Raw genomic sequence first — 13,621 nt, forward strand, 5'->3', positions numbered from 1 at the left:
TTTAGGAGAAAATTAACTCTTTTCTTCCTGGAAGTCGCCTGCTTTCAGCCATCATGGCGGTGCAGAGAGCGATTACAGTCACTGCTCACTATACCGGGGGGGAATTGTAAGCAAGTCCCAGGACTGAGACCGCTCGCCCCCGTCACAGTACAGTGAGCAGTGACTAACCGCTCTGTACTCGCCCCTATGGATGAAAGCCGTTCTACTGGCAGCACTTTTAGTGTGGCGGCCGGGCAGATAGGTGACTGTTAAGAATGAAGCAAATAAAAAAGACATTGTAATGGTTCTTACGAGCCAGGAAGCCAAAATAGGGAATTGTGCACAGTACTAGTAACAAAAATATTACTTTATTAAATTTAAAAAAATCTGCATTTATATGGAGTTATACATTAATCGGAGAACTTGGCAAAGACCTGTTTCCTCTGTGCAGCAGTTAAATATTCACAAGCCTCCAGTATGTTGGCTACAATTAAAGTCTGTTGGATGGTTTTGGCCTTAATCCATATTCTTCCATTCATGCCAATGACCAACTCCATTGGGAAAACATTCATTAGTTCCTGAATAATGTCATTCTGTGGGGTTAGGAGCCTGAATAGAAGAAGACATGCAATTAGTTATCGCCAGTACATGCTAAGGCCTCATTTCCACTTGCGAGAAACATGTCCGTGTCTCGCATGTGAAAACCAAGCTGTGGTGCCGGCACTCCAGAGTGGAGCGTGCGGCCGCATATGAACACATGGAGCTGCACAGCTCCGCTCCAAACTGCCACAGCTTGGTTTCCACATGCGAGACACGGACGTGTTTCTCGCAAGTGGAAATGAGCCCTAATAGTGAAGTCAGTATGTTTCCAGATTTACAAGATATGATCATTCCTCCCTAGAACATTATCCCTAAGGGCTCATTCACATGTCAGCATTTCTCCATCATTATTTGTAGGCCAAAACCAGGAGTGGCCCCAAAACACAGAACAGGGGTCAGGGGTTTTGGCCTACAAACACTGACGTGTGAATGAGGTGTTCAGAGTGGTTTATAACTGCCTCATACGGCTTTTCTAGAAATGCTCCTCCTCCTAGATCTGGTGCTCACTGGGTCCCCACTTCTTCACACCACCGTTGGCACACCAGCAATGGCGGCTCAGCCAGTCATCGCCTGCATGGGCACTTAGGGCTGGTATCACATTAGTGCAGTTATTGCAGTGCCACATTTAGACAGTTTTAAAGACTGACTGTCGCCATATTGTGAAAGCCATAACATTTTTTTGCTCCATATGCGAGAACTTGATTTTTATGGTACTAGCTGTAGTCTTTATTTCGATCAGCATTTCTGGATCTATACAACTTTTTCATCCCTTATTACATTTCTTGGGAGGAGGTAATATATACATTTTTATATCCTCTCAATAGTCCCCTTAGGGAACTTGAAACTGCTTCCATATTACTGATACTCTAGTATGGAAATCTTTTATGAAGCCCAGCAACAGGGGTCTTCAATAGGACATTCGCTGCCATGGCAACTTTGTCAGTACCCCATAATTGTTAGAGGTGAGACATGGAGGCAATACACGCTGGCAGTGACACCCTATCGGATCACTACAATGTGCTGTTGTCAGAGACTGTCAGTGGAATTTAAGTGGTTAAACAGCAGCAAATGTCATAGCCCTGCTATGAGTAGCAGAATTGATCATCTGCTACACGTGCGGGGGACATAGCAGATTGGCAATGGCAACCATGCTACAGACAACCCATCGGTGCCCCGCAGTCATGTGACATGGGTGCTGATGGGCAGAGCTAGTGAAGCGCTTTTGTGATTATGTTAAATGCCACTGTTAGAGATTGACAGGGACATTTTAACAGCAGAGAGTGGATCGAGATTCCACCTGTGGCTGTTACGGGCACATGTCAGCGGATGAATGTCATGTGCTGGAAGAGATGCAGGCTCAGTGCTGGAGCCCGCATTAAAAGGGGAGTCAACATAAGACGCATTTATACATCATGTGTCGAAGTGGTTAAGCACGCACCACGGGTCAGTTTACCCTGAGTAAAATAACAACACCGTGGTCATGAGGGTTCTACAAATCCCATCCACTTTACTGGAACTGTAAGACGCTTCATTTTTGATGCAACAAAAATAAACACCAAAAGCCCATTGTGGGAAGGTAGCCTTAGAAACCGAAGATGCTTCCAGAGAATTCCAATGGTGTTTTCCCTGAGGCGTCTGTTCTGACATTTGCCACAGACATTTTTTTTTGTAAATTACATAAGTTGTGACTTCGTAGCAGAAGCCGATCAGGTCACTTCTATAAGCTATTTCACAGCTTTTGAAACCTGAAGCGGTTAAAAAAAAAAAAAAGCTCTAAAAAGACTGAATATATGCATAGCAAGTCGTTTTAACATAGCAGTACATCCTGTTCATTATTTTTTGGTGTTTTTTATGGCAGCAGACTCCTGGAAAAAGATGTTGTGTGTGCATACCCTAAGATAGTTGGCAGCTGCTCCATACGGCCACATCACAAATTACTTCTGAGAAGAGATTAAGCCATGTTCACACTGGTGAGACATCCATGGAACCTATCCCATTTGTTGCCAGGAATAGCCCCGCATGCAGTACTATTCCTGCTGTGACCATTAAGGAACCCGTTCTCAGTCATTACGCCCCATCACTACCGCTAGATGAGTGTTCATGTTATACAAGAGTGGCTTCTCTTACTTTCTCACAAGTCCTAAGGAGACCTTAAACATGAGGCCATCCAATCCAATGACTCCCATGCCGTTTGCTTTCCCAGAGCCATCAATACACGCCAACTCTGGCTCCATGTCTTTATTGGCAACAATGAACTGGCCATAGACGAGATCTCCAACCTGCAGTAGGGGAATAAGCGATACAGAATTACTCATTCAGTAGGCTTTTACACCGCTTTTGGAATTAATTTCGCACCAAAATCTGAATGAAAAAACAAAACTTAAAAGCTGCCTGTGACAAGCTCCTAATCATATCCAAAAAAGAGGAAACACGCGTACAAAAGATGGGTGGCACTTCTGAAATTTAAACAACTTACCGTATATACTCGAGTATAAGCCGAGATTTTCAGCCCAAATTTTTGGGCTGAAAGTGCCCCTCTCGGCTTATACTCGAGTCACGGTCTGTGGCAGGGTCGGCGGGTGAGGGGGAGATAGGGCGGTGAGGCATACTTACCTAGTCCCGGCGATCCTGACGCTCCCCCTGCCCGTCACACTGTCTCCAGGTGCCGCAGCTCTTCCCCTGTACAGCGGTCACGTGGGACCGCTCATTAAACTTATGAATATGTACTCCACTCCCATAGGGGTGGAGCCGCATATTAATTTCTCTAATCAGCGGTAACGGTGACCGCTGATAGAGGAAGAGGCTGCGGCACCCGGAGACCAGATGTCCGGGGGAAGGAGCGGGACGCCGGGAGCAGGTAAGTATCGCATATTTACCTGTCCACGTTCCACACGCCGGGCGCCGCTCCATCTTCCCGGCGTCTCTCTGCACTGAGTGTGCAGGTCAGAGGGCACGATGACGCATATAGTGTGCGCGGCACCCTCTGCCTGATCAGTCAGTGCGGAGAGACGCCGGGACGGGACGCTGGGGAGCTGCAAGCAAGAGAGGTGAGTATGTGTTTTTTTTTTTTTTATTGCAGCAGCAGCACCAGCGTTATATATGGCACAGATTTATGTGGAGCATCTATGGGGCCAAACTGAAGGGTGCAGAGCATTCCACATGGGGCAGCTTTATAATGAGCATCTATGGGGCCAAACTGAACGGTGCAGAGCATATAGGGCACAGCTATATAAGGAGCATCTATGGGGCCATACTGAACGGTGCAGAGCATATAGGGCACAGCTTTATATGGAGCATCTATGGGGCCATACTGAACGGTGCAGAGCATATAGGGCACAGCTATATAAGGAGCATCTATGGGGCCAAACTGAACGGTGCAGAGCATATATGGCACAGCTTTATATGGAGCAACTATGGGGCCAAACTGAACGGTGCAGAGCATATAGGGCACAGCTTTATAAGGAGCATCTATGGGGCCAAACTGAACGGTGCAGAGCATATGGCACAGCTTTATAAGGAGCATCTATGGGGCCAAACTGAACGGTGCAGAGCATTGTATATGGGGCACAGCTATATAAGGAGCATCTATGGGGCCATAATGAACGGTGCAGAGCATATATGGCACAGCTTTATAAGGAGCATCTATGGGGCCATAATGAACGGTGCAGAGCATACATGGCACAGCTTTATAAGGAGCATCTATGGGGCCATAATGAACGGTGCAGAGCATATATGGCACAGCTTTATGTGGAGCATCTATGGGGCCATAATGAACGGTGCAGAGCATATATGGCACAGCTATATAAGGAGCATCCATGGGGCCATAATGAACGGTGCAGAGCATACAGGTCCTTCTCAAAAAATTAGCATATAGTGTTAAATTTCATTATTTACCATAATGTAATGATTACAATTAAACTTTCATATATTATAGATTCCTTATCCACCAACTGAAATTTGTCAGGTCTTTTATTGTTTTAATACTGATGATTTTGGCATACAACTCCTGATAACCCAAAAAACCTGTCTCAATAAATTAGCATATTTCACCCGGCCAATCAAATAAAAGTGTTTTTTAATAACAAACAAAAAAAACAACAAATAATAATGTTCAGTTATGCACTCAATACTTGGTCGGGAATCCTTTGGCAGAAATGACTGCTTCAATGCGGCGTGGCATGGAGGCAATCAGCCTGTGACACTGCTGAGATGTTATGGAGGCCCAGGATGCTTCAATAGCGGCCTTAAGCTCATCCAGAGTGTTGGGTCTTGCGTCTCTCAACTTTCTCTTCACAATATCCCACAGATTCTCTATGGGGTTCAGGTCAGGAGAGTTGGCAGGCCAATTGAGCACAATAATACCATGGTCAGTAAACCATTTACCAGTGGTTTTGGCACTGTGAGCAGGTGCCAGGTCGTGCTGAAAAATGAAATCTTCATCTCCATAAAGCATTTCAGCCGATGGAAGCATGAAGTGCTCCAAAATCTCCTGATAGCTAGCTGCATTGACCCTGCCCTTGATGAAACACAGTGGACCAACACCAGCAGCTGACATGGCACCCCACACCATCACTGACTGTGGGTACTTGACACTGGACTTCAGGCATTTTGGCATTTCCTTCTCCCCAGTCTTCCTCCAGACTCTGGCACCTTGATTTCCGAATGACATGCAAAATTTGCTTTCACCAGAAAAAAGTACTTGGGACCACTTAGCAACAGTCCAGTGCTGCTTCTCTGTAGCCCAGGTCAGGCGCTTCTGCCGCTGTTTATGGTTCAAAAGTGGCTTTACCTGGGGAATGCGGCACCTGTAGCCCATTTCCTCCACACCAGACTCAGTCCACTGCTTCCTCAGGTTCCCCAAGGTCTGGAATCGGTCCTTCTCCACAATCTTCCTCAGGGTCCGGTCACCTCTTCTCGTTGTACAGCGTTTTCTGCCACATTGTTTCCTTCCAACAGACTTACCATTGAGGTGCCTTGATACAGCACTCTGGGAACAGCCGATTTGTTGAGAAATTTCTTTCTGGGTCTTACCCTCTTGCTTGAGGGTGTCAATGATGGCCTTCTTGACATCTGTCAGGTCGCTAGTCTTACCCATGATGGGGGTTTTGAGTAATGAACCAGGCAGGGAGTTTTTAAAAGCCTCAGGTATCTTTTGCATGTGTTTAGAGTTAATTAGTTGATTCAGAAGATTAGGGTAATAGGTCGTTTAGAGAACCTTTTCTTGATATGCTAATTTATTGAGACATGTTTTTTGGGTTATCAGGAGTTGTATGCCAAAATCATCAGTATTAAAACAATAAAAGACCTGACAAATTTCAGTTGGTGGATAATGAATCTATAATATATGAAAGTTTAATTGTAATCATTACATTATGGTAAATAATGAAATTTAACACTATATGCTAATTTTTTGAGAAGGACCTGTATATGGCACAGCTTTATATGGAGCATCTATAGGGCCATAATGAACGGTGCAGAGCATATATGGCACAGCTATATAAGGAGCATCTATGGGGCCATAATGAACGGTGCAGAGCATATATGGCACAGCTATATATGGAGCATCTATGGGGCAATAATCAATGGTATGGAGCATTATATATGGCACAGCTTTATATGGAGCATCTATGGGGCAATAATGAATGGTATGGAGCATCTATTTTTATTTTTGAAATTTACCGGTAGCTGCTGCATTTTCCACCTTAGGCTTATACTCGAGTCAATAAGTTTTCCCAGTTTTTTGTGGCAAAATTAGGGGGGGTCGGCTTATACTCGAGTATATACGGTATAAGATATTATGTGCTAACCAAAAATAGACAAGAAATATGAAGTCATTTAAGATGATCTACTGATTCCTAGGCTAAGACTTGGCACTGGAATACAACCCATATAACCAACATTATAACCAACAGAGCCACGTAACTAGGGCTGTGGAGTTGGAGGTTTGGCTTACCGACTCCACAGCCCTGCATGTAACTGGTGGATATGTGAGATAAGAGTGCTATTATATGTTCGATTCCCCACAGCAGTTCCACAGCCACAACCCATGCAGGGATTGCCTTGCCTGAACATACTATTATCGCACACCGAAGACACTCGGTTAGCACATGAGCATGCTCAGATAACGCCTTATCCAACCACATTCGCTCAGCACTAATGCTGAGGATATTAAGCCTCCCAATCATTGCAATAAAAACTAGCTATACTGCAATACCACTTTTTTTTTTTTTTTCTTTAACACATTAAGACACACGTCAATTCTTTGACTCAATTTCTGTTCCATAGCAAAACGCACATCTTTACTGTGGTTCTTAATGCATTTTTTTTCCAACAGAAACATACCAAATAACACAATTATTACACCTCCTTACATAATTATTAACAAGAGAAAAATCCTGCCAGAAATTGTGTGTTTTCAGAAGCAGTCTGAAGGTGTGGCTTTTTAGACCTGTAAAGCGTGACCATGCTCGTACTTGTTCAGACTGCCGCACACGCAGCCTTAATGGCCAGAGGTCCAGTGCACATGGCCGATTTCCCACAAGGACCCATGGTCGGCTGTCTGACCCCGGCCTTAGAGAACCGTTTGGATTGCTGTGAGCGACCCTAATGCCCATGGAGCCCCGTCAGGGATGTACGTAGAGAAGCCACGGGGGGCCGACGAGCAGATGGTGATTGCTAAGATTCATTCTTCACGTTCTCACCTTCACATTCGGTCTGTTCTTTTTGGTTGCACCTTCAAACGCCAAAAACGATAATGAAGCTTGATCACTGCCCGCAACATCCAGCCTGAAAATATCCCCAGACTTCATGGTGACAATCCCAATAACATGGTCCCCTTTCACTGGAACGTACTGGAAGAAAACAGACAGAGCCCTCAATTCTGAGGAACGACACGCCAGGCATGGCACTAGGCCGACACGCCGAAACTGCTCCCTCGGGGTATTCGGAGAGCTATGGAGCACGTGTGGATATACACCGTCCGATCTGGGCTCTGGATACAGCGGCAGGACAAGAGCCTCACCCTGCCATGGATGCTAATAATCCCGTCACACAATAAACATGGCTACTGGCTCTGGGAAATCACACGGCACCTGAAGGGTTAAGAGCTGGCCAAGGGAAATGTGGTCAGAGACCCCCCCATCTGTCCAGCAATCAGCCATGACAAATCAGGCTGGTATACCTTAGTGACATGAGCCGGCCCCCTGCACACATAGCGGAAACTGCTGCAAAGAAACAAGGGAGAAGGGGCTTTTGTTTGGGACAAGACCCCAAAAATATTGTGCACCATAGTAACCTCCTGAACTCATTAGTAACCCCAATACACGGGGGGGCATGTAACCGTTATTCCCAGAAAAAAGTGACCGGTGGGACCCCCATCATGGAGCTGCTCATACACGTGGGACCCCCATCATGGAGCTGCTCATACACGTGGGACCCCCTCATCATGGAGCTGCTCATACACGTGGGACCCCCTCATCATGGAGCTGCTCATACACGTGGGACCCCCTCATCATGGAGCTGCTCATACACGTGGGACCCCCTCATCATGGAGCTGCTCATACACGTGGGACCCCCTCATCATGGAGCTGCTCATACACGTGGGACCCCCTCATCATGGAGCTGCTCATACACGTGGGACCCCCTCATCATGGAGCTGCTCATACACGTGGGACCCCCTCATCATGGAGCTGCTCATACACGTGGGACCCCCTCAACATGGAGCTGCTCATACACGTGGGACCCTCATCATGGAGCTGCTCATACACGTGGGACCCCCTCATCATGGAGCTGCTCATACACGTGGGACCCCCTCATCATGGAGCTGCTCATACACGTGGGACCCCCTCATCATGGAGCTGCTCATACACGTGGGACCCCCTCATCATGGAGCTGCTCATACACGTGGGACCCCCTCATCATGGAGCTGCTCATACACGTGGGACCCCCTCATCATGGAGCTGCTCATACACGTGGGACCCCCTCATCATGGAGCTGCTCATACACGTGGGACCCCCTCATCATGGAGCTGCTCATACACGTGGGACCCCCTCATCATGGAGCTGCTCATACACGTGGGACCCCCTCATCATGGAGCTGCTCATACACGTGGGACCCCCTCATCATGGAGCTGCTCATACACGTGGGACCCCCTCATCATGGAGCTGCTCATACACGTGGGACCCCCTCATCATGGAGCTGCTCATACACGTGGGACCCCCTCATCATGGAGCTGCTCATACACGTGGGACCCCCTCATCATGGAGCTGCTCATACACGTGGGACCCCCGTCATGGAGCTGCTCATACACGTGGGACCCCCTCATCATGGAGCTGCTCATACACGTGGGACCCCCGTCATGGAGCTGCTCATACACGTGGGACCCCCTCATCATGGAGCTGCTCATACACGTGGGACCCCCGTCATGGAGCTGCTCATACACGTGGGACCCCCTCATCATAGAGCTGCTCATACACGTGGGACCCCCATCATGGAGCTGCTCATACATGTGGGACCCCCACCCACCAGTAAGGTATCGTATACTGATGAGTAGCCCTATAGGTAATAAGGTGGTTCAGGCCTTAGTGGCAGCAATGTTTCTCATCTTCACACATCTGAACAATAAAACCCCTATGGAGACTTTCACCCGGTGCAGCCATGTGGGGGGACTTGTATTTGGGGACGAGCCCCTAACGTAGCCTTGGGGGACATACACCTTATGGTGGGACTGGGACCCCACTAATCAGGGGCGCCCGGCCCATACCCTTATACTGCGCCTCCACTGCCCTGAGGTCTGATTATGCGACATTACACGAATGGCAGCTGTGCGACTTTTGTGCCTTATGAGCAGTAACCGAATCCCACGCATTACCCTCTTCTGATGCGACTCCACCCAGTACACCGCCGGCTCCCGGTGGCGGAGGAGCCCACATTTGGTCACTTGCAGGTCCTCTCCATGGCGCATCAGCCCCGGGCCACACACCACGCGCATGCGCTTAGTATCGGAGGCGGCAGCTGAGAGGGAGAGCGGGGCGTCGGCAGCCTGCACCGGGAGAAGGAGCACATCACCCGGTAACACCACCTGATCCACGGCGTCCTGGACAGACGACATGCTGCCGGCCTATAAGGGAGGACCTAGTGGGTACAGGACCTTTGATGATGTCACAAGCACGTGATCAGTCACGTGTGTAGGAGAGGAATCTTTAGGAAGCTCATGTGACCTGTGTACGCTAGGCAGCGGTCACATGACAGGGCTGAAATTGGTCGTTCACATTTGCGTTGTGCGCCGCAGCGTCGGCGCCGCAACGCCCAACGCAAACAAAACCGCAGCAAAACGCATGCACAACGCTGCGTTTTGCGCCGCATGCGTCCTTTTTTTCATTGATTTTGGACGCAGCAAAAATGCAACTTGCTGCGTCCTCTGCGCCCAGACGCGGGCGCCGCAGGGACGCATGCGGCGCAAAACGCAAGTGCGACGCATGTCCATGCGCCCCCATGTTAAATATTGGAGCGCATGACGCATGCGGCGACGCTGCGGCGCAGACCGCAAATGTGAACGTAGCCTAAAGGGAACCTGTCACCTTATTTTGTCGCTATATATTGCGGCCACTGCCTTTTGGGGCTTATCTATAGTACTAGATGGTGGCCCGATTCTAACGTATCGGGTATTCTAGAATATGTAGATAGTATATAGCACAGGCTACGTACTATAGTGCACAGTGACGTAGTATATAAGACAACCGACGTAGTATATAATATAGCCACGTAGTGTATTGCACAGTGATGTAGTATATTGTAGAGCCACGTAGTATTTAACATAGCCATGTAGTATATTGCACAGCCACGTAGTATATTGCACAGGCACGTAGTATATAACACAGTCACATAGTATATAACACAACCACGTAGTGTATTGCACAGCTATGTAGTATATTGGTCAGCGACGTAGTATATAACAGAGCCACGTAGTATATTGCACAGTCGACATAGTATATAACAGAACCGACACAGCCACATGGTATATTGCACAGCTATGTAGTATATAACACAGAGCACGTAGTATATAAGATAGCCATGTAGTATATTGTAGAGGCACGTAGTATATTGCACAGCTACGTAGTATATTGCACAGCCACATAATATATTGGACAGTCACGTTGTATATTGCACAGTCACGTTGTATATTGCCCAGCTACATATTATATAGCACAGAGATGTAGTATATAACAGCCCACGCAGTATGTAACACAGCCCACATAGTATATAGCAATGTGGGCACTATATGCGTGTTTAAAAAAGACTTAAAATAAAAAATAAACATATACTCTCCTTCTGAAGGCCCCTTTGAAGTCCTGGCCCTGTGTGCGGTGCACGCGGCAGCTTCCGGTCCCAGGGTTGGTATGAGCGCAGGAACTGTGATGACGTCGCGGTCACATGACCGTGATGTCATGGCAGGTCCTTCTCGCATAGCATCGGAACCTGCCGCTTGCACTGCCGAGGACAGCGCGCGACGTCGGACGGTGAGAATAACTTTTTTTTTATTATTATTATTATTATTATTATTTGTAACATTAGATCTTTTTACTATTGCTGCTGCATACGCAGCATCAATAGTAAAAAAGTTGGTCACACAGGGTTAATAGCTGCTTCAACGGAGTGCGTTACACCGCGGTCCGTTAACGCTGGCATTAACCCTGTGTGAGCTCTCAGCGCTGACTGCAGGGCAGTAAAGCAGCGGCCATTTCGCTGCCAGACTATGGACGTCACTGATTGCTCGTGGCAATGGTCGTGGGCGTTTTGCCACGACCAATCAGCGACTTGGATTTCCATGACAGACAGAGGCCGCGACCAATGAATATCCGTGACAGACAGACAGAAAGACGGAAGTGACCCTTAGACAATTATATAGTAGATTCTATAATGCTGTAGATAACCCCCGGATCCGACCTGCAAGTGAAGAAAAATAACTTATACTCAACAAGGCAGATGAGTACGCCTGCGCAGGAGCCGCGATGGCGGGAGGGAGGAAGAAGCAGGAGGGTGGCGTCTCAAGAAGATGGGAGGTGCTGGACTGCACCAGGACCGCCCCCGTGTGAGTATAATATTACCTGTTTTTCTTCTCTTGCAGGTTGGACTGGGGGATTATCTACAACATGATAGAATGCTCTAGATAAGCTCTGAAAGGCGGTCGCCGTATCTTATAAAGGAAAGTCTGCTGACAGGTTCCCTTTAAAGCTGGCATCAACATCAGTGACTTTGCTCCGCCGATGTCACATGACCAGCGCACACACAGGGCTGTCCCACATCAAACTCCGTACACCACTGGCCGCCCAAGACAGGACTGGAAATTACAGCAGCATTAAACTGGGCAACTAGACTATTTCTAAAGGGTTAATTGACTTTGGGCCACTGGTGTCACTTGCTCCATTCACAAAGAAATGTAATCCTTCAAAAAGACGAGTGGTTAATTCTGTAAAAATTCGGCAATGTATCCACTTTGTTGCCAGTTATTATGGCCAGACTCAGTTTGGGCCAGGCTGGCGTGACCTGCAGCTGCTTTATCTGTGTGTGGACCATGTGAGATCAGTGGTCCTAAGTCATTTAACTCTTTAAAAATACCAGTTACTTCTTCAAAGCAGTAAAACTTTTTTAGGCCTTTTGTCTACTTTAATGCCCTCTGTAATGCCCAAAACCCATGTGGCTTGGCATGGAGTGAACCGAGTTTGATATAGGACATCCCTTTCTCTGTGTTGGCAGTGTCTCATTGTCATTTAACTCTTTAACCCCTTTCCGATGTTGGGCGTAATAGTACGCCCATGTCTGACTCCCTCCCTTTGATGTGGGCTCCGACACTGAGCCCACATCTTTCCCGACACATCTCAGCTGTGTGGTCACATGCCCACTAGACACTCAAAGAAAATGAATTGAGCAGGGCGAACACTTCTAGATGGAATGTTGCTGAAGTATACAAATTGCGCATGTGCAGACTGAGATCTCGGCTTACGAGTTCTGAATCTGTGCATGCACCACCTCTGGAGGCCATTTTCCCAAAGTCCAGCATAGTTAAAAAGGAGAGCATGGTGACTCCTGACATTTTCTGAAGGTCCAGAGCCTGCCGCAGCCTCGCACCCTCCCTCCCAGCATCACCCCACTCCTGCTGCAGCCAACTTCCTGCATCCTGGGACCATCTCTCCACCGTAGCCACCCCCTCCCCCGATAAGCTACCATAAAAGTGGATTATGAGACGCGCCACCATTTTCTGAAAAAACATTTTTATCCTATTTTCCTCCCTTGGGATGCGTCCTATGGTGCAGTGCATCATATAATACACAATACCTGATTTGCTGCCTCGTCTATTTGCTTTATGAGGATATTTTCTGCCACTAACAAACCCAATCGATATTTTATTAAATATTATATATATATAAAGAATATTCTTTCCCCCTCCCCTTATCTACACGTCCAGGGACTCTACATTTTCATTAGATTCACCTATATTATCATGTACAGTAGGATGGATTTTAGGGATGATTTTACATATAAAGAATCCCCTCCCCCCACTTATTTGTAGGATCATTCCTGAACAGACTGTAGCCTTGTAAATTACCGCCCAGTTATAGCTCTCATCCAGCCATGTCTCCTTTATCCCCACCATGTCATCATTTTCTTCCAAAAACTCAATTCCCTTCTGACAGCCATAAGCGACCCTTGCAATACTGCTTTAGGGTGCCAATCTGCTACTATGGCAGACGAGGGCATCTGAAGGCCCCATTTCTGCCATGTCAGGGCTTTTATGATGCCTAGTCTGTGGCTGGGCTTCATTGGAAATCATCTATTTCACAATGCATTGAAATACTATCGCAGTGTATTGCATAGAACAAACACACAGCACCAAAAACGCAGCTACGAAACGTCCAATAATTACAAATGTAGAAAAACTTTATTGAAGGATAAAAACACATAGGTATACAGCATGGCAGGAGACATCCCCTATACAAACCCGCACACGCATGTCCCAAAAGGACCCGAGTAAGGTGCGTAGCAA

The 13,621-nt window shown here is 47.4% G+C and overlaps 1 protein-coding gene across 1 annotated transcript; it reads right to left on the bottom strand.

Moving 5' to 3' along the window:
* Window positions 1-328: 328 nt before the first annotated feature.
* EXOSC3 (exosome component 3) lies at window positions 329-9,749 on the bottom strand. Its single transcript, XM_077250576.1, has 4 exons — window positions 9,449-9,749; window positions 7,281-7,430; window positions 2,707-2,858; window positions 329-588 (listed from the first exon to the last, which is right to left on the bottom strand). The coding sequence occupies exons 1-4, from the start codon at window positions 9,686-9,688 to the stop codon at window positions 390-392; spliced, it is 741 nt and encodes a 246-aa protein (XP_077106691.1). The 5' UTR covers window positions 9,689-9,749; the 3' UTR covers window positions 329-389.
* Between the last annotated feature and the right edge of the window lie 3,872 nt (window positions 9,750-13,621).

The sequence above is a fragment of the Ranitomeya variabilis genome, chromosome 1 (assembly GCF_051348905.1).
Source record: "Ranitomeya variabilis isolate aRanVar5 chromosome 1, aRanVar5.hap1, whole genome shotgun sequence".
In the NCBI taxonomy this organism is placed as follows: Eukaryota; Metazoa; Chordata; class Amphibia; order Anura; family Dendrobatidae; genus Ranitomeya; species Ranitomeya variabilis.

Coding starts and splice junctions, on each gene's coding strand:
- EXOSC3 (XM_077250576.1), bottom strand. CDS start 9,688: ATGTCGTCTGTCCAGGACGCCGTGGATCAGGTGGTGTTACCGGGTGAT. Junction 7,431..9,448: donor TGGAGTCGCATCAGAAGAGG/GTAATGCGTGGG, acceptor GTTTTCTTCCAG/TACGTTCCAGTGAAAGGGGA. Junction 2,859..7,280: donor AGAACAGACCGAATGTGAAG/GTGAGAACGTGA, acceptor CCCCTACTGCAG/GTTGGAGATCTCGTCTATGG.